A 19695-nucleotide genomic window follows, 5' to 3' on the forward strand; every position below is an offset into this window, starting at 1 on the left:
CTCTATGTGACTTCTTAGCTCTGTGACACAGGACACATCACTTAAGCTTCCTGTCTCTTTTTTTTTTATCTTTTTTGAGATGAGATCTTACTCTGTTGCCCAGGCTGGAGTGCAGTGGCGCCATCACAGCTCAGGGAAGGAGGCTCAAGTGATCCTCCTGCTTCAGCCTCCTGACTGGCTAGGACCACAGGCATGTGCCATCATGCCCAGCTCATTTTTTTTTATTTTTTGTAGAAATAGGGTCTCGCTGTGTTGCCCAGGCTCATCTTGTATTCCTAGGCCCAAGCCATCCGCCCACATTAGCCTCCCAAAGTGCTGGCATTGCAGGTGTGAGCCACTGTGCCCGGCCAAGCTTCCTATCTCAGAGTCTCAGTTTCCTGAGCTGTAAAGGATGTAAGGGGAATAATAATAGCTTCTCCTGAGATTGTCGTGAGGTTAAAATGAGTCAATATATATACAGTGCTTATATTTTCAGTGGCTCATAAATGTTGGCTATTACTAATAATACCCTAACCCGCACCATTATTTTATTATCTCACTTTACTGAGGATGGGGAAATGGGGCCACAGAGACAGTAAGTGCCAGATCCAAAGCTTCCAGGCTAGAAAAGGTGGCGAATGCCTGAACCTGGACTGCAGGCTCCTAGGCTAGGCTGTGTCTTTGGTCCCATCCCCCTGTAGGAGCTCAGGGAGGGGAAGGAGGTGAGGGCTGCAGTTGGAGAAGGGCCCATCTCTTCTGGGGCCTCTGCTCACCCAGCCATCCCTCCAGAGACCACCACTTGTCCATTGGTGGTAGACATTCAGCCCAGTCCCCTTGCCTGTCAGCCAGTGGTGGGCACCCACCATGCCCAGCAGCCTCCACTCCTGTTGATACCCCTGAGTGCTGGGCCACCCGCCTCACCTAGGCAGCCAGGCAGGAAAGACCTCCCCAGCTCATGCCTCATCCCGGGGGGCTGCCCTGGGGTCCGTGCCCTCAAGTAGCCAGGAGGATAGGACCCAGGGCACCCGCCTCCCACAGTGCCTTGCTGGGGAGGGCAGGAGAGGCTGGAGAGCCTGTTCCAGCTCTGGGCACCAGCTGCAGGCAGGCAGCGTCACAGGCTATTAATAGCTACCAAAGATGTGCCCCGAGAAGGGGCGGACTGTGCACCAGCTGGGAGGGGAGGCTGAGGCAGAGGCTGGAGCCAGATAGGAGCTCAGCCCTAGGAACCCCAGGCTGCCCCTGGTGGGGAGGGCAGAGTGAGGAAGAAGGTCCAAGTGTCTGCAGCTTGATCTCGGGAAAGTCTGGACTCTTCCTCCCAAGCTCCTCATGGGAAGTGGAGGAGCGGGGTCAGGTGATCCCCACAGTCCCTTCCGGCTTGAGCGGGTTCCGGGGTGAGATTCAGCAGAGCCAAATGGCCTCCATCTACAGAACAGAAAAGCAAGGCACAGTGAGAGGACAGCCTTCCCCAGTCACACCTGCAGAGTCAACGACAGATCCAAGGTCCAGGACCCTCTGACCAGCAACTTCTTACTGACTCCTGCTTTGTGCTCCATCCTTTTAAATGAGCATGCTCAGCCCCATTTTACTGATGGGCAAGCTGAGGCTTAGGTAGGTGGCACAAACTGCCCAAGGTCACACAGCTAAGAAAGGATGGAGCCAGGATTTATACCCCAAAGGGAAAACAAAGAGGGGATTTGAGAATATTCTCCTCTTCCTCCTCCTCCTCTTCCTTGTGAGCCAAAATAGAACACTTGCTGGGGTCTGTATTTGTGTTGAGGGCCAAGGGAAGGGAGAGGCCTTATCTAGAGGCTTGTGGGCTCCCAGGAGCCCTGTCCCTGCTATTGTGTATGGAAGTATGCATGTGCTACATGGGACATTTCTCAAGGGAGAGGGTCCTGAGACTCATAGTGCCACATGAAGGCAGAGCTACTAACTTAGCTCATTTCACCCATTGGAAAACTGGAGAGAAGGAAGGGCTGGCCAGGGCTCCCTGGGACCAGCAGCAGAGGCCGGAATCTTTCCAAGCATCTCGCAAGCCTGACTTGGGTGCCCCTACCCTCTGGCAGCGAATAGGAGAGTCTGAGTGAACAGATTTCTGCACTGGAGTAAACAAATGCGAAGGTCGGTGACATCCTTCAGGGAAGGTGTTACAAGGCAGAGAGCCAGACTGGTACACCCACCTCGGGACATAGAGGGAGGGCTCCGCTTTGAGCAAGGTGTGAAGGGGGCTCCCAGATGCCTCCACCTTCCTAAGCATGGGCTGCCCTACTGTGGGAATTCAGGGGCCAGTTGTTCTCTGCTGGCCCTTCTCTGGGGTGCCAGGCAGGTGGGCAGGCAGGTGCAACCCTCCCTGGCAATTCCTCTGGCATTGTCTGGTCCCCTGATTCCTTTTACTCCCTAGACCTAAGTGGATTGTACCTAGTAGGAAGTTTCATGTCTACCCCACCTCTTTCACCCAGTTCCTGCCATGCTTCCCAGAGGTTCATTCATTCATTCAACAAATATTTACTAAGTGCCTTCTATACGCCAGGCACATGTTAGCTGCTGGGGGATACAGCAGTGAACAAGACCAGAGAGCGGCCAGGCGCGGTGGCTCACGCCTGTAATCCCAGCACTTTGGGAGGCCGAGGCGGGTGGATCACGAGGTCAAGAGATCGAGACCATCCTGGTCAACATGGTGAAACCCCGTCTCTACTAGAAATACCAAAAATTAGCTGGGCATGGTGGCGCGTGCCTGTAATCCCAGCTACTTGGGAGGCTGAGGCAGGAGAATTGCCTGAACCCAGGAGGCGGAGGTTGTGGTGAGCCGAGATCGCGCCATTGCACTCCAGCCTGGGTAACAAGAGTGAAACTGTGTCTCAAAAAAAAAAAAAAAAAAAAAAAGACCAGAGAGCAAAATTCTTGTCTTCCAGCTGCTTAAGTTCTAGTGAGGAAAAGAGACAATCATAATAGATATCAGAAGTCAGTACATTATATAATACTTGAGAAAGTGATACATCCTATCAGGAAAAAAATAGAGCAGGGGATGGGGGGCCGGGAGTGCAGTAGGGCAACCCTGGTTGAGAAGGTGTCATTTGAACAGAACTTGTAGGAAATGAGCTATGCTGTGGATGTCTAGGGGAAGATCTGTTCAGGCAGAGGGACTTGACCCCAGACAGGGGGCTGGTGTGTTCAGGGAACAGTAGGGGGACCAGCGTGTTGAGCAGAGGGAGGGAGGAGATGGGCCAGAGGGTAAATGGAGAGCCATGGTCAGGACTATGGAACACGATGAGAGCCAGTAGAGGCTGCTGAGTCTGAGAGTAAGGGGATGCTCCCTGGCGGCTGTGTCAAGAATGGGCTTGGAGGCAGGAACCAGTTAGGAGGTTACTGTGGTAGCTGAGAGGGGACCGATGATGGCTCAGACAGGTGGGAGTGAGTGAAGAGTGACCAGAGTGGGTGCTGAGGTGGCTAAGCACCTTGCTAGTGTCTAGTGTTGATTCTAGAGTTATTTTGTACAAATACAAACCAATGAGAAACCTGTTGTTCTCACCATTTCTTTTCTCTTTTTCTTCTTCTTCTTTTTTTTTTTTTTTTTTTTTAAGACCTGGTCTTGCTCTGTTACCCAGACTGGAGTGCCGTGGTGCAATCATAGCTCACTGCAGCCTCTAACTCCTGGGTTCAGTAAATCCTCCCACTTCAGTCTCCTGAGTAGCTGGAACTACAGACACACGCTACCACTCCTGCCTGCTTTTCAAAAAATTTTGTAGAGACAAGATTCTACCATGTTGCCCAGGCTGGTCTCTTAACTCCTGGGCTCAAGTGATCCTCCCATCTTGGCCTCCCAAAATGCTGGGATTACAGGCATGAGCTACCACACTCACTCTTTCCCCCATAGCAAGGTAGCATATTAACTTCCTGGGACTGTCTGGCTGTGTCCTAAAGTGACACTGAGGCCAAGAGAGGGTGAGGGGGGCTAGTGACAGCTGCTGTGTTTCACCAAGAAGCATCCCCTTCCTATGTGGCTGGGAGAGGTTCAGTGCCGCAGCTCTGTGGGGTGGGATGGGGGGTACTGGGCACTCTCCAGAAATTCCAAACACACTCATCCTTTAACCTAGCCAGCTTATTTCTAGATTTTTCTCATACGGATTCACCTGCACGTGGCAAAATGACTTCTGTACAAGGCTACTTATTGTTTATAGTGATAGCAAAATGTTAGTCACAGCCAAAGTGTATGTCATTCAGAGTTTGGTCAAATGAATGGCCAAATGAAAGGCATCCATATATGCCTTTCCAGCCCTGGGGGCCTGGGTTTCAATTCTGTGGCAGTTCCTCCCTGTCTGGCTCCTTATCTTCCTGGAACCTCCCCACAGCCTCACGCTTAATGCTGGACAGGCCAGGGTGCTGTCCACGCCTGTGGTGCTGAAGACAGTGGGACTAGAGAGAGGCCTGGCACTGTAAACCGGAGACTGAGAATAGAGCAGCGGGACGTTCAGGGTTGCTTAACCCCTTTGATCCTCAGTGTCCTTATCTGTAAAATGGGGCTGCCATGAAGATTGATTGACAGCAGCAATGTAAAGCCTGAGCACACTGAGAAAATAAAATTTTTTTTTTTTAATTGAGACAGAGACTCACTCTGTTAACCAGGCTGGGGTGCAGTGGCACCATCTCAGCTCACTGCATTCTCCACCTCCCGGGTTCAAGTGATTCTCTCACCTCAGCCTCCCAAGTAGGTGGGATTACAGCCATGCGCCACCATGCTGGCTAATTCTTGTATTTTTAGTAGAGACGGGGTTTTGCCATGCTGGCCTGGCTGGTCTCAAACTCCTGACCTCAAGTGATCCACCCACCTTGGCCTCCCAAGGAGCTGGAATTTCATGCATGAGCCAACACGTCCAGCCAATAAATGGTAATTTTTACTCTGTCATTTTAAAGACGGTGAAGCATGGTTGTTAAGCTTTTGGACACTGGAGTGATGACGCCTGGATTTGAATCTTGGCTCTGCTGCCTATTGGATGGATGATCTTGAACAAGTGACGTGACCAATGTGTGCCTCAGTTTCTACATCTGTGAATTGGGGTTAATAATAGTCCCCGTATCATAGGACATTGTGGGGATTAGATGAGTTCATTTACATGAGGCACTTGGCACATGACAGGGGTTCCCTCAGTGTCAGCTATTTATCATCACTTTCCTCCCCGTTGGCATTGTCAACCTGTTCTAGCACCCCCAGCCTCTCTGTTCATAGCGGCCACTGTTACTCACAGCCACCCCCATCTGTACTGCACTGTGCTGGGGCTGGGGCTGCTGGAGGAAGACAGCACCTTGCCCTGCAGATGCCCTGGCTTCTAGCCCAGCCCTGCCACTGACTTCCTATGTAACTTTAGGCAAATTGCTGTTGCCTTCTGGCCATCGGTCTCTGTGCCTATAAAATGGGGCTAATGATACTTTGCACAGGCCCTTGGGAAAATAGCTATGTGCCTACAGGGTCACATTCAGGAAAGCCAAGATATAAAAAGTTACAAATTCCCAAACACGTAGAGAATTATTCACCCAGCATTTGTCACACCCTGGCTAAGTGCTGGGAATAGTGAGATGATGAAGGCATAGGGCCTGCTTTCAAGGAGCTCTTGGGTTTCTTGCTGGGTTGTTAATCCCCTTCAATTCGGGCGCCAGCTACTGATTTAGGAAGCCGCCCTGATCCCCACTGCCAGGGCCCTCCTTGGAAATGTTGGAGTGCTGACCATTGCCGTCCTGGCCTTAGGGTTATCTGTGTTCATGTTTTATCCGCCTCTCTGATTTGTGGGCTCATTGCCATTTGTCTGTTGCATTGCTCTAATGTACGCACCCCATGCCAACACCCCACCCTGTGCCTAAGCCTGAGTAGCTCACAAGTTACATAAACTCAACTCAAACCAGCTGAATTAAGCCGAAAAGGAAGTATATTGATTCATGAAACAAATGTTCAGGAGTATAATTGGCTTTAGGCATGCCTGGCCCCAGAACTCAAAGTCATCGGAAATCTCTCCACCATTCTCTCCTCTCTGCTTATATCTTTGTTGCTTTATTCTCAATCGTGCTCTCCCCTTCCCCCAGGATGGAAAAGCCAGCTCACAGCAGCGGCACAGCTGTGTCCTGCAGCTTTGCAGCCCAGGGTGAGAGGGTCCCTCTTTCCTGATGGCTACAGCAACAGTCCTAGGGCTAGATCTCAGTGGGTCACGTTTGATCACTTGCTCATCTCTGAACAAGTCACAGTGACCTGGCAGATGGGATCCATCTGCTGATTGCCCAGGCCCTCCCTGTAAGACCATGGTGGAGACATCCATTCTAAACTTCATAGGCAGAGAGAGAGAGGGCCATTACCACAGGAAACTGATGGTGGAACAGAAAACTCCACGTTCCCATTCAAGAATTTACTGAAAATATGTCAGCAAGGCAAGGATTGAGTCAAATCTTGTTTTAAAACGATTTATCTGACTATGTATATAAGAAAGATCAGGGCCAGGCATGGTGGCTCAGGCCTGTAATCCCAGCACTTTGGGAGGCCGAGGCAGGTGGATCGCTTGAAGTCAGGAGTTCAAGACCAGACTGGCCAATATGGTGAAACCCTACCTCTACTAAAATACAAAAATTAGCCCAGTGTGGTGGCAGGTGCCTGTAATCCCAGCTACTCGGGAGGCTGAGGCAGGAGAAGCGCTTGAACCCAGGAGGTAGAGGTTGCAGTGAGCCAAGATTGCGCCACTGTACTCCAACATGGGTGACTGAGTGAGCCTCTCTCAAAAGAAAGAAAAAAAGATCAGGGCCAGGTGTGGTGGCTCACGCCTGTAATTCCAGTACTTTGTGAGGTCAAGGCGGGTGGATCACCTGAGGTCAGAAGTTTGAGACCAGTGTGGCCAACATGGTAAAGCCCTGTCTCTACTAAAAATACAAAATTAGCCGGGTGTGGTAGCACGCGCCTGTAATCCCAGCTACTTGGGAGGCTGAAGCACAAGAACCACTTGAACCCGGAAGGTGTAGGTTGCATTGAGCTGAGATTGTGCCATTGCACTCCAGCCTGGGTGACAAGAGAGAAACTCCATCTCCCCCTGCCAAAAAAAAAAAAGATCAGAGATCGGGGCAAAACCTAGAGGCAAGTGAGGGGTCATATGGAGGTGCAGAGAGTTGGTTCAGTCCTGCAGGCTAAGGAGTTCAGCTCCGGCCCCCTTGCCTTACAGAGAAGCAAAGTAAAGCAAGTGAGAGAGGTCAGAGGTGTTTGGGGCCTGAATTTCCACCATATGCTGCTTTTTTCACAGGGGCTTTTAATAATAATACTAACCTAGAAGTAAGGTGACCCACCCAGGAACAATCCTGTCCATCCTTCCTTCCAGGCCAGCACCTTGTTAAGGACACCCTTGGAGTCTCTCCATGCTAGGGACATAGCACAAGTCCAGTGGCCTGAGGGAGAAGACTTGGGCATGGGGACAGAATCTCTTGGGATCCCAGCATGAGAGTCAGAAAGGCCTTCCTGGCATCGCTTGGTACCGCCTCGAGCCCCCGACTACATCCCCAGCGGATGAGCATCTAGCCTCCTCACTTCTCCACCCCGAGTGAGCACAACGCACTTGCTTCCTGCTGCTTCTTTTGTGTCGATGTCTGCCTGGGTCTGCCTTCAGAGCCTTGGAAAATGCAGTGCATGTGAGCATGGGATTTGAAGCCCAAAAGCCTGAGTTCAAATCCCAGCACTGCTGATCACGAGCTCTTGGGCAGGTTACTCAGCCTATCCGTGCCTCAGTGTCATCTTAGTCCATTTGTGTTGCTATAACAGAATAAATACCCTAGATGGCACAATTCGTAACGAACGGAAATTTTTTTTGCAGCTCTGGAGGCTGGGAAGTCCAAGATCAAGGCACCGGCATCTGGTGAGGGTCTTCTTGCCACGTCATCCCACAGCAAGAGGGCAAGAGAGGGAGGGAGAAAGGGGAGGTATCAGCCGAAAGAGGGCCAGACGTCCTTTTATGAGGAATCCACTCTTGCAATAACAGCGTTAATTCATTAACAAGGACAGAGTTCTCATGGTCTAATCACCTCTTAAAGAACCCACCTCAAGCCTGGTGCAGTGGCTCATGCCTGTAATTCCAGCACTTTGGGAGGCCAGGGCAGGTGGATCACCTGAAGTCAGGAGTTTGAGACAGACCAGTCTGGCCAATATGATGAAACCCCATCTCTACTAAAAAGACAAAAAGTACCGTCCTGGTTAACCTCCTGTGGCCGTATTCCAGGCCGTTCAAATCTACTCTCTTGGGTTTTGTTTTGTTTTGTTTGAGACCGAGTCTCACTCTGTCACCCAGGCTGAAGCGCAAGGGCACAATCTTGACTCACTGCAACCTCCACCTCCTGAGTTCAAGCGATTCTCCTGCCTCAGCCTCCCGAGTAGTTGGGATTACAGGCACACACCACCACACCTGGCTAATTTTTGCATTTTTAGTAGAGACATGGTTTCACCATGTTGACCTGGCTGGTCTCAAACTCCTGACCTCAAGTGATCCGCCTGCCTTGGCCTCCCAAAGTACTGGGATTACAGGTGTCAGCCACCATGTCTGGCTTTTTTTTTTTTCTGAGACAGGGTCTCACTCTGTTGAGACCTCCCAAGCTCAAGTGATCCTTTCGCCTCACCCTCCCAAGTATCTGGGACTACAGGCATGTCCCACCAAGCCCAGCTAATTTTTTTTATTTCTTTGTAGAGATGAAGGACTCACTGTGTTACCCAGACTGATCTTGAACTCCTGGGCTCAAGCAATCCACCTGCCTTCGCCTCCCAATCCAACTTCTGGGATTGCAGGCACAAGCCATCGTGCCTGGCATTCTTTGGGGGGTGTGTGTGTGTGTGTGTGTGTGTGTGTGTGTGTGTGCGTGCGCGCGCGTGCATTTTATTTTGTTTTTATTTTTTATTTTTTTTTGCCATTATCCCCTCTAACCTTGTATCTCATGTTTTGTTTTTAATTGATAGAGATGGGATCCTTGCTCTGTTGTCCAGGCTGGAATACAGTGGTGTTATCATGTCTCACTGCAGCCTCAAACTCCTGGCCTCAAGCAGTCCTCCCACCTCGGCCTCCCAAAGTGGTGGGACTACAGGTGCCATCACATGCAGCCCCAGATCTGAGCCCTTCTGCTTACTTGCTGCATAACCTTTGAATTGGGGTAGTGCCAGCTGCTGTAACAAACAAGCCCCCATATCCCAGCAGCTGAGCATGATGGAAGTTTCCCGGTGGCTCACCCAATACAGATGGGCAGTCCTCCCCAGCAGGAGGCCTTCCACACAGTGACCTGGGGACCCAGGTGCCTCCTCTCTTGTGGCTCCACCATCTTCTGGGATTTTGGAGTCCTCTGCATCAAACCAGCCGCAGAAGAAGAGAGCACAGATGAACCTTCCCCTATCCTTTGAAGCCCCAGGCTGGCAGCGACACACATACCACTTCTGTGCCCATTCCAGTGGGGAGCCTGTCACATGGCCGGCCTGGAGCAAGGGAGGCTGAGAAACGTGGTTCCCTGCTGGATGGCCGCTCTCCAGCCTGACTTTGTAGTATAGGAGAGGACACACACATTGCTCAGGCACAGTTGGCTGTCTGTGTCACAACTGTGGGCAAATCATCCACCTCTTGGGCCTCTTTTGATGTCTGTTAAATAGAAGGCATCACTCGGGTGTGGTGTTGCCTGCACAGCCCCGTACGTTCACTAAAATCATTCAGTGGCGCACTTGACAGAGGAGTTCGGTGCTATGTAAGTGCTACCTCAGTTCAGCTGTTTTTTTCAAAATAGGGATTCAAGCCGGACATGGTGGCGCACGCCTGTGGTCCTAGCTACTTGGGAGGCTGAGGCAGGAGGATCATTTGAGCCAGGGGGTTCAAGACCACCCTGGGCAAAATGGGGACACCTCGTCTCAAGCAAATGCAAATGCTTTAAAAATAAAATAAGCACCTCCCCCCAGGGGTCTTGTGAGGACTTAGTGAGTGAAATTTTTCCAAGTTGGCCGCACGATGTAGTCTGGCTGTGCACATGTGTGCATACGTGTCTGTGTGTGTATGCTTGCGCATCCGTGTGTGTGTGTGTGTGTGTGTGTGTGTGTGTGTATGAGGTGGGGGGAGGGGAACAAGGACTCCAAAGTAGGCCTGAGCCAGATGATGAGTTGGGTGTCGTTTCGTACGGGTGGTGCCAGCTCGAGCGGACCTCCAGCAGGAAGTGGTGGGCGGCTCAGTCTTGCTGCTTGCTTGGGAAACCCTCCCCCATCACGGTGGCCCTCTCAGCATGTGGCAGAGCCGTGACCGCTGCCATGAGGTCAGGGGGGACCCCCACCCACCCTCAGCAATACAGATGGCAGATGGAGGCCTTCCTTGGGGCCGGTGAGGACACACCCTTGAGGCGCGAGGTGGGTGCCCCTTTCCTCCACCATCTTGAGTGTGGGTGGATGCGGCGCTGACTGCCCGGCATGAACAGAGGTCAGAGAGGCCTCCGCTGCCTGGTGCTGGCAGGTTCACAGCCATCACGTCCACAGCTCCTCCTTCAACAGGAGGCAGGGATGACCAGTGACAAAATACTCTGAGAGTCGAGTTCCCACTGAGACTCGGCCCTCTGCTGGGCCTCAGTTTCCCCACCTGGCTGGGGAATCTGGGTGTGGTGTTCCCAACATCCTGCCTTGGGAAAGCACAGGGGTGAACACTACCAGCTTTGGAGCCGACACCAATGCTAGCTGTGTGACCTTGGGCAACTTACCTAGTCTCTGTGCCTGTTTCCTCATCTCAAAAGCCAGTGCCTTGGCTCACACCTGTAATCCCAGCCCTTTGAGAGGCCAAGGCAGGAGGATCGCTTGAGGCCAAGAATTGAAGACCAGCCAGGGCAACAAAGTGAGACGCCATCTCTGTTATTTTTTAAGTGGAGGTAACAGTAATGCCTGTCTCATAGTTGTGAAGGTTAGGTGCGTTGGTCCCGAGGGTGGCCCGGCAGGTGGTAGGTCCTGTGTGAATGCTGGTGCTGTTATTATTGACGTTGTTACTGTTATTTCTTCACTGTAGGGATGGGGAAGCAGAGGCCCAGAGCAGGGGTGTGACTTGCTCAAGGTCACCCAGCAAAAAAAGTGGCGCACATTAGGATCAGGGCCAAGCTTCAAGGCCCGTGATGTCTCCATTGCTCCCCCTGTGCCTCCGAAGCCACGTGTATTGGAACTGGGTCAGAGGCAGTGTGTACCTGGCGGATGACGCAGAGGCAGGGATGGGCTCGTGGATTAATTCCTTGTCTCCTGCTGACACCTTTCGGAGAGCAGACCTGAAGGGAGAGGGAGGTGTGGAGGGAGAAGAAGGGGGGCAGTAGAGGGACCCCCAAAGCTGAGCCCTACATACCAGGAAGGGGATGCCGGAGAGGGGTGAATCCGATTGAGCCTCTGTCCCTGGGGAGCTCTTGGTTTGTTGATGGGACAGACAGGGACACAGCTGAGACCACCCCCAAGGTATTCAACAGGGGCCCTGAGGGAGGGACAGGTGGCCCCTATGAATCTTGGCATTCTGATATGAATCAGAAGCAGGACTCAGCATGTGTGCGGGCAGCAGGGAAGTCTTCCTGGAGGAGGGCGACCTGACGATGAAAAGGCACAGCGGGGAGGTAGAACAGGCAGGAGAGACTGTTCAGGAATCGAGGAGCAGATGGGATAGGGGACACTAAAGCCTTAGAGAAGTAAGGGGTGGTGGCTTGGCAGGAGGATCACTTGAGGATAGGAGTTTAAAAGCAGCCTGGGCAACATAGTGAGATTCCCATCTCTAAACATAAAAAATAAAAAAAATTAGCTGTGCACCATGATGCACATCTGCAGTCCTAGCTACCTGTGAGGCTGAGATGGGAGGACTGCCTGAGCGCAGGAGTTCAAGGCTACAGTGAGCTAGGATTTGCACTCCAGCCTGAGCAACAGAGCAAGATCCTGTTTCTAAAAAAAAAAAAAAGAAGAAGAAGAAACTAAAATAAATAAGTTCATTAAATAAAGCCCTAGAGAGGCAGTGTGGGGTAGTGTTCAAAGCATGGGCTGAACCTGACAGTGGGGGGCACACATGGGGCCCAAACTGAGCCCACTGGGCTGTGTCCCTGATTCAGCCCAGCCCTTCCCAGGGTGACTCTGAGGCCCAAAGGGCAGAGATGAGCCAGGCACCTCATCCCTGGGTATGGGACGGAGGGAGGGCTTATTGCCACTGGCGGCTGCCCATTAGGCTCCCAGGGGACACAGAACAGCCTGAGGTGGCCTGGCAGGGCCAAAGCCCAAGGCAGGAGGATTGCACACGTGTGGACGCGTGTGCTGCAAGCACGTGGACCGCCCACCTCGGCAGCCCTTGGGGACTCCACACACATCAGGAAAAGTAGGTCAGGGGAGCAGCCCAGCGTCTGCCTGGTGGGCGTAGGGAGGAGTTTGAGGCAAAGAGGGCTGTGTGCTCATCAGAGCCCCTGGGGGACAAACCCACAGTCCACACAGAAAGGGCCCAAGGACGCCGCTGGCCCGAGGAGGCCTGCACAGAAGCAGCCTTGCCTCGCCCTGCTGGTGTTGTGGCGGCCGCCTCGGTTTTCTAACTCGGAAGCCTCATCACCCAGGTGGTGGGTGGACATTTCCCAGGGGTTGGAAGAGGAGATTTTTTCCAAGCCTGAGACCAGGGAAAGACCGTCACGCAGAGATGTCACCACATGGAAGCCCAGCTGGTGGCTGCAGGAAAGACCCAGTGCTGCCCCACCCAGAGCTGGGACTGCACAGAGACACGGTGGCAGGTGGCATGTCCGCGTTTGGGTCAGCACGCTAGAGTAGAGAGCAAGGGCGTGCGGGACCGGGTTCTCTGGGCCTGGCCCCGTACCTACCTCTGGAGGAGGGGACTGTGGAATGGGTGGGGCCGGGGCACCTGTTTAGGTGGAAATGAGCTAGGAAAGAAAAGGCAATTGCTGAGGAGGAAGGTCCTGTTAGAACAGGGGCGAGGAGGCCAGGTACGGTGGCTCATGCCTGTAATCCCAGCACTTTAGGAGGCCAAGGCAGGAGGATCGCTTGAGTCCAGGAGTTCAAGACCAGCTTGGGCAATATAGTGAGCCCCCATCTCTACAAAAAATAAAATGTGAAAAAGATTAGCTGGGCATGGTGGCACACGCCTGTGGTCCCACCTACTCAGGAGGCTGGGGTGGGAGGATTGCTTGAGCCCAGGAGTTGGAGGCTTCAGTGAGCCATGTGCGCACCACTACAGTCCAGCCTGGGCAACAGAACGAGACCCTGTTTAAAAAAAAAAAACTAAAATTTAAAAAACAACAGGGGTGGCTGGGTGCGGTGGCTCACATCTTTAATCTCAGCACTCTGGAGGATTGCTTGAGGTCAGAAACCCCATCTCTACAAAAAAAATACAGAAGTTAGCCAGGTGTGGTGGTGCACACCCTGTGGTCCCAGCTACTCAGGAAGCTGAGATGGGAGGATTGCCTGAGTCCAGGAGGCGGAGTTGCAGTGGACTGAGATCATGCCACTGCACTCCAGCCTGGGTGACAAAGCGAGACCCTGTCTCAAAAATGGATAGATAGATAGATAGATAGATAGATAGATAGAGGAGATGAGCTGGTTCATGAATGGAGGGAGGCAGGAGGCTGGGGAGACGGGGCTGAGAGCAGGCTGCAGGGTAGGGAGGGGAGGGCTCCTTCCTCCCCAGCCAGCTGAGAGGACGGTGCAGATGGAGCTCCGTTTGGGGCTGGGTGGGAGGCCAGGAAGTTCCCTCCTGATGTTCCTCCTCTCCGTGTGAAGTGGGAGGCTGGGTCGTGCCGAGAGCGAAGGGGAAGGCAGAGGAGGAGGAGAGGCTTGGGGCCTGGAAGGGAGCTGCTGGGCCAGGTGAAGATACAGGGCCCGTGGAGTGCTTGCAGCCTCCAGCCATGCCCACCCGCCCTTGCTCAGCCAGAGAGAAAGCAGTGATGATGACGGGAATAACACAGCAACCCCAGGCAGCTATGGGCACTTCCTGCTTGCCGCATGCCAGGCTTCACGCCGGTTAACTTATTTAACCCTCGCAACAACCCATAGGGAGAAGGCGCTATTGTTATTATTATTATTATTATTATTATTATATTTAGATAGGGTCTCACTCATCATCTGGGCTGGAGTACAGTGGAGTGATCATATCTCACTGCAGCCTCGAATTCCTGGTTCAAGCAATTCTCTTGCCTCTGCCTCCTGAGTAGCTGGGACTACAGGTGTGCACCACCACACCCAGCTAACATCTTCTTTTATTTTTTATTTTTGTGGAGACACGGTCTTGCACAGGCTGGTCTCACACTCCTGGCCTCAAGCAATCCTCTTGCCTTGGCCTCCCAGAGTGTGGGATCAGAGATGTGAGCCACCTTGCCTGGCCCAATACACTATTATTATGTCCTTTGTATAGATGAGGAAACTGAGGCACAGAGAGATGATGTAATTTGCCCAAGGACATCGAGTAGCAAGTGACAGAGTTGGACTCAGACCCGGGCTGTCTGGCTCTACATCTGTGCCTTCTCCCAGATGGAGCTGTGGTCCCTGTTCTTCAGGATGCGGGGATGCTTAGGGGCAGGCTAGGGACGCTGGAGTCACATGTCTGGGATTAGAGGAAAAGAGGCTGGGTGTGGTGGCGCATGCCTGTAATCCCAGCACTTTGGGAGGCCGAGGTGGGTGGATCACCTGAGGTCAGGAGTTCAAGACCAGCCCAGTCAACATGATGAAACCCCATCTCTACTAAAAATACAAAAATAAGCTGGGTGTGGTGGCAGGGGCCTGTAATCCCAGCTACTCAGGAGGCTGAGGTGGGAGAATCACTTGAACCTGGGAGATAGAGGTTGTAGTGAGCTGAGATCGCGCCATCGCACTCCAGCAGTGCTAAGGGCAAAACTCTGTTCCCCTCTTCCCAAAAAAAAGATATTTGGAAAAAAAAAGAGGGAGAAGGGAGTGCAAGGAGGGCAGAGGGAGGCTGCACTGGGAAGCAGGTGCCCAGGGGCTAGAGGCTGGTGGCACCTTCTAAAGGAGGCAGCCCTGCCCTCCTGCTGGTGCACACACAGATACATACTCATGTGTGTCTGTACCTGGAAAAGGCTCATCCCCCAGTCTATCCCTTCCCATTTACAAATGAGAAATGCATGCCCAGAGTGGTTGCCTGGAAGACAGGGGCAGGGAGGGACGGGGTTTTAGAAAGGGGCAAAAGGGACCAGGTGCAGTGGCTTATGCCTGTAATCCCTGCACTTTAGGAGGCAAAGCAGGTGGATCACCAGGTCAGGAGTTCGAGAACAGCCTGGCCAACATGATGAAACCTCGTCTCTACTAAAAGTACAAAAATTAGCCGAGCGCAGTGCCAGGTGCCTGTAATCCCAGCTAGTGGGGAGGCTGAGGCAGGAGAATCGCTTGAACCCGGGAGGCAGAGGTTGCAGTGACTGAGATCTCACCACTGCACTCCAGCCTGGGTGACAGAGCAAGACTCCATCTCAGAAAAAAAAAAAGAGGCAAAAGGAAACTTTGGGATAATGGATGTGTTCATGATCTCTATGGCAGGGATGTATATATATGTCAGAATCATCACATTGTACACTCAAATATGTGTAGTTTTTTGTACACCAAACGTATCTCAATGAAACTAGAAAAATGGCATAAGGGGAAATAAGAAATGAAGGCCACAGACACAGAATTAGTTCACTGTCACCCATGTGACAAGGCAGGTCTCAGCCCAGTGTGGTGGCTCACGCTGTAGTCCCAGCACTTTGGGAGGCTGAGGTGGAAGGATCGCTTTATCTCAGGACTTCAACCAGCCTGGAAAACATAGCAAGACCCCATTTCAACATTAGCCAGAGGTGGTGGTGCATGCCTGCAGTCCCAGCTACTCAGGAGGTCAAGGCAGGAGGATCCCTTGAGCCCAGGAGTTCGAAGCTCCAGTGAGCTATGATCACTCTACTGCACTCCAGCCTGGGCAACAGAGCAAGACCCTATCTCAAAACAAATATAATTTTTTTCTTTTTTTGAGACTGAGTCTCACTCTGTCACCCAGGCTGGAGTGCAGTGGCACAATCTCTGCTCACCGCAGCCTCTGCCTCCAGGGTCCAAGCAGTTGTCCTGCCTCAACCTCCTGAGTAGCTGGGATTACAGGTGTGCACCACCATGCCCAGCTAATTTTTGTATTTTTAGTAGAGACCGGGTTTCACCACGCTGACCAGTCTGGTCTTGAACTCCTGACCTCAAGTGATCTGCCTGCCTCGGCCTCCAAAAGTGCTAGGATTACAGGTGTGAGCCACTGTGTCCAGCCTAAATATACTTTTTTAAAAAGTCAGGTCTCCCGCCCCAGCTCTGGACTGCACCCCTGCATCTCTGTGCCTCCTCCGCACCCACAGCCAATCCACTTGGGGACAAACTCAGTAGCTATGAGGGGTGTGTCCAGGAAGACCGTCTCAGCTTGTGTGGATGTTGAAGGGGTCATTCAGGCTGGGAATGGGAGCAGGGGCTGGGTCTTTGGGAACAGGTGCCCTATCTCTGTGTCTGCGCGGGGCTTAGGGGAGACCCTGGGACACAGCTGTAGTGTATGTTCCTGAGTCAGGTGGTGCTGTCATCTGCGGTGGGGGAGGCACTGCCATGCTGTGCTGCGGTGTGGCCATGTATGTGGTGGTATGGTGTGGCCCATCTGTACCATCCTGCCGGTTTGGCCTAAGACTGCGTGGCCGAGATATGTGATGGTACAATCAGGGTCCTCAGACCTCTTCGTCCTCGTCCCCTACCATATGGACAGTCCACACCACTTTTGATCATAATATACAATTGGTGTGACCACTGTATCTACTGCCCCTCTCCCCCTGGTGTGTAAGCCCCATGGGGACAGGGAGTCCTAGACGTTTGTTCAGTGCCGTGTCCTCCAGGCGTTGGAGAGCCCTGGGGAACAGCAGGTGCTTCATCAATACTTGTGAATAAGCTGGGCATGGTGGCTCATGCCAGTAATCCCAGTGCTTTGGGTGGCTGAGGCGGGAGGATCACTTGAGGCCAGGAGTTCTAGACCAGCCTGGTCAACATAGTGAGACCCCAACTCTACAAAAATAAAAATAAAAAATCAGCCAGGCATGATAGGAGCTGCAAACTCCCAGGACACACGTTTACCTGTGTGAGAAGCCTGCACATCCTGCACATGTATCCCAGAACTAAAAATGAAAAATAAATAAATAAAAGTAGCCAGGTGTGGTGGCACATGCCTGTAGTCCAACCTACCCAGGAGGCTGAGGTGGGAGGATAGCTTAAGCCTGGGAGGTGGAGGCTGCAGTGAGCCATGATCCGCGCCACTGCACTCCAGCCTGGGTGATAGAGTGAGGCCCCATCTCTGAAATAAAAATTAAAACAGGCTGGGTGCAGTAGCTCATACCGGTAATCCCAGCACTTTGAGAGGGCCAGGCAGAGGGATCACTTTAGGCCAGGATTTCGAGACCAGCCTGGGCCACATAGTGAGACCCCCTCTCTACAAGCAAAACAAAACCGACACTTGTGAATGGGAGTACCCCCGTGTGAACTCAGTATCTGGCTGTGTCTGTGTGACATAAATACAGGGCATTGCCTGACACTGTGTGTGGGTGGCAGCATGAGGCAGAGGGGCTGGTTCCACCAAGCGCAGGGTCAAGCGGTGACTGTCTTGGGGGAGCTGACTCAAGCCTGGCCCCTGAAGCTTTGGGGAAGGCAACACAACCAAGATGCTTGTCGCCCCCTTGTGGTTATCTTGGGCCTGGCAGCCGGGCCCAGCCTCAAGTTTTCTGAGTGCTGGGGAGGACCGAGGGGCTGGAGGAGAGGACCCTTGCCTGATGTCACACTTCATGCTCACCCCCCCACCCCCGACCAAACAGGGAGAAGATGAGTGTGGGCTGCCCAGAGCCTGAGCCGCCCCGCTCCCTGCCCTGCTGTGGGCCGGGGACTGCCCCAGGACCTGGGGCAGGCGTGCCCCTTCTCACTGAAGACATGCAGGCCCTGACCCTCCGCACACTGGCCGCCAGCGATGTCACCAAGCATTACGAACTAGTGCGGGAGCTGGGCAAAGGCACCTACGGGAAGGTTGATCTGGTGATCTACAAGGGCACAGGTGAGCGAGTGCAGGCTGGCAGCACTGGGAGGTCGGGGTGGGGGGACATGGCCTTCCAGCTGGGCCAGTGCTCTCTGGTGCTCTGTGGGAGCTGGGAGGCAGGGTCACAGGCCAGATGGAGAGGATGAGGCCTGAAGCAGCCAAGGAGAAGGAGACTGGGCAGATGGGGCAAGGGAGGAATGGGGACAGAGTGGTCAGGCTGCAGGGTGGGCTGCTGTGGGGCCATCTGGGGTGCCTTTGACACAGCCAAGGGGCTGTGCCAGGGGCCTCTGGAGAGGGCAGGGCTGGTGTCTATGTCTGGGCATCACCAGTGTCTGAGGGATGGCTGACCCCAGGTAGGTGGACAAAGAGTGAGGGCAGTTCCTCGGGAACAGGGTATCACACTTAGTGAGTGGTGGAGGGACCTGCGAGATCAGTATGGCCATTACCATCTCTCAGGGGAGGACAGTGAGACCCAGGCCGATTCAGCCACATAGCCAAGGCCATGCAGCTTCAGAGGCCATGAGCTAAAACGAGACCCCAGGAGTCATCTCTAGAGCCTTGTTGCTTAGTCACTGAGCTTGATACTTCCCCCACACTGTAGGTCACAGCCATGCCACCCAACCAGCCAGGGGCAGGGGCTGCATGAGCTCCCACAACGGCACACGCCTGGGTCCAGGGGCTCTGTGTCAACTGAGGGCAGCAGAAAGAGCACCCAACATGGGGTCACCCAAGCTTTGTTACTTGCTTGCTGTGTGACCTTGCACAAGTGACTTCACCTCTCTGTGCTTCGGTGTCCTTCTCTGTAAAATAGGGTAACGTAACGTTAGTGCTTAACTCATAGGGTCATAATGACGTGTGAGTTGTGAGTGTGCAGTGCTGAAGGCAGGGCCTGTGATGCCTAAATGCTCCATGGGAACACATGTGTACACCACACAGCTATGCACCAGATGGGCACAGATGCTTACCCAGGCACAGCGTTGTGGACACGTGCCTTGCCGTGTCTCATTTCTCATTCATTCATCCATTTAACAAGACTGGAAGTTCAGGGAGACCGGGTCTAGCTGGGGTAGACCAACAAGATAAATAAGCATATAACAGACAGGACAAAATGAGAGAAGTAGAGGGCGCCACAGGCCCCCTTGCTCCCTCCTGGAGGGCTGCAGACTGGGTGTAGAAGGCTCAGGTTGAACCTGCCTCCATGGCCTTGGGCAAGCCCTTTCCTCTCCCTGGTCTGCTCCCTATCCATAAGATGAGGACAGTCATGCCATCTGGGGACCCCGTTGTGCCTTGTTCTGGAGACAGGCATGGGTACATCCAGCACAGAGGTGCTGGGAGAGGGGGCTTCACCCCTGTTGCTGTTGCTCCCATCAGGCACAAAAATGGCACTGAAGTTTGTGAACAAGAGCAAAACCAAGCTGAAGAACTTCCTGCGGGAGGTGAGCATCACCAACAGCCTCTCCTCCAGCCCCTTCATCATCAAGGTTTTTGACGTCGTCTTTGAGACAGAGGACTGCTACGTCTTTGCCCAGGAGTACGCACCTGCTGGAGACCTGTTTGACATCATCCCTCCCCAGGTACTCGGGATGGTGGAATAGGGTGGGGAGGGGGTCTTCAGGGTCCCCAGAGTGTGAGATAGGAGTGGAGTCAGACCATTTATTCAGCAAGTATTTAT

The 19695-nt window shown here is 53.1% G+C and overlaps 1 protein-coding gene across 5 annotated transcripts in view; it reads left to right on the forward strand.

The window, feature by feature from the left end:
• Positions 1-19695, forward strand: part of SBK1 (SH3 domain binding kinase 1) — a 61169-nt gene that overhangs the window by 39812 nt on the left and 1662 nt on the right. The window contains exons 1-4 of one of the 5 annotated variants that reach the window (XM_064362596.1): positions 4625-4864; positions 7812-7853; positions 17809-18041; positions 19395-19597. In XM_064362596.1, coding sequence (XP_064218666.1) covers positions 4833-4864; positions 7812-7853; positions 17809-18041; positions 19395-19597 — 510 coding nt within the window. In that variant the 5' untranslated portion in view covers positions 4625-4832. Of the gene's footprint in view, positions 1-4624; positions 4865-6860; positions 7854-17808; positions 18042-19394; positions 19598-19695 lie in introns of those variants that run through there. The other 4 variants (XM_064362598.1, XM_064362597.1, XM_064362595.1 and 1 more) reach the window with 4 other exon arrangements.

This window comes from Aotus nancymaae, unplaced genomic scaffold (genome assembly GCF_030222135.1).
Source record: "Aotus nancymaae isolate 86718 unplaced genomic scaffold, 86718_ANA_hifiasm-v0.15.2.pri h1tg000049l, whole genome shotgun sequence".
Lineage (NCBI taxonomy): Eukaryota > Metazoa > Chordata > Mammalia > Primates > Aotidae > Aotus > Aotus nancymaae.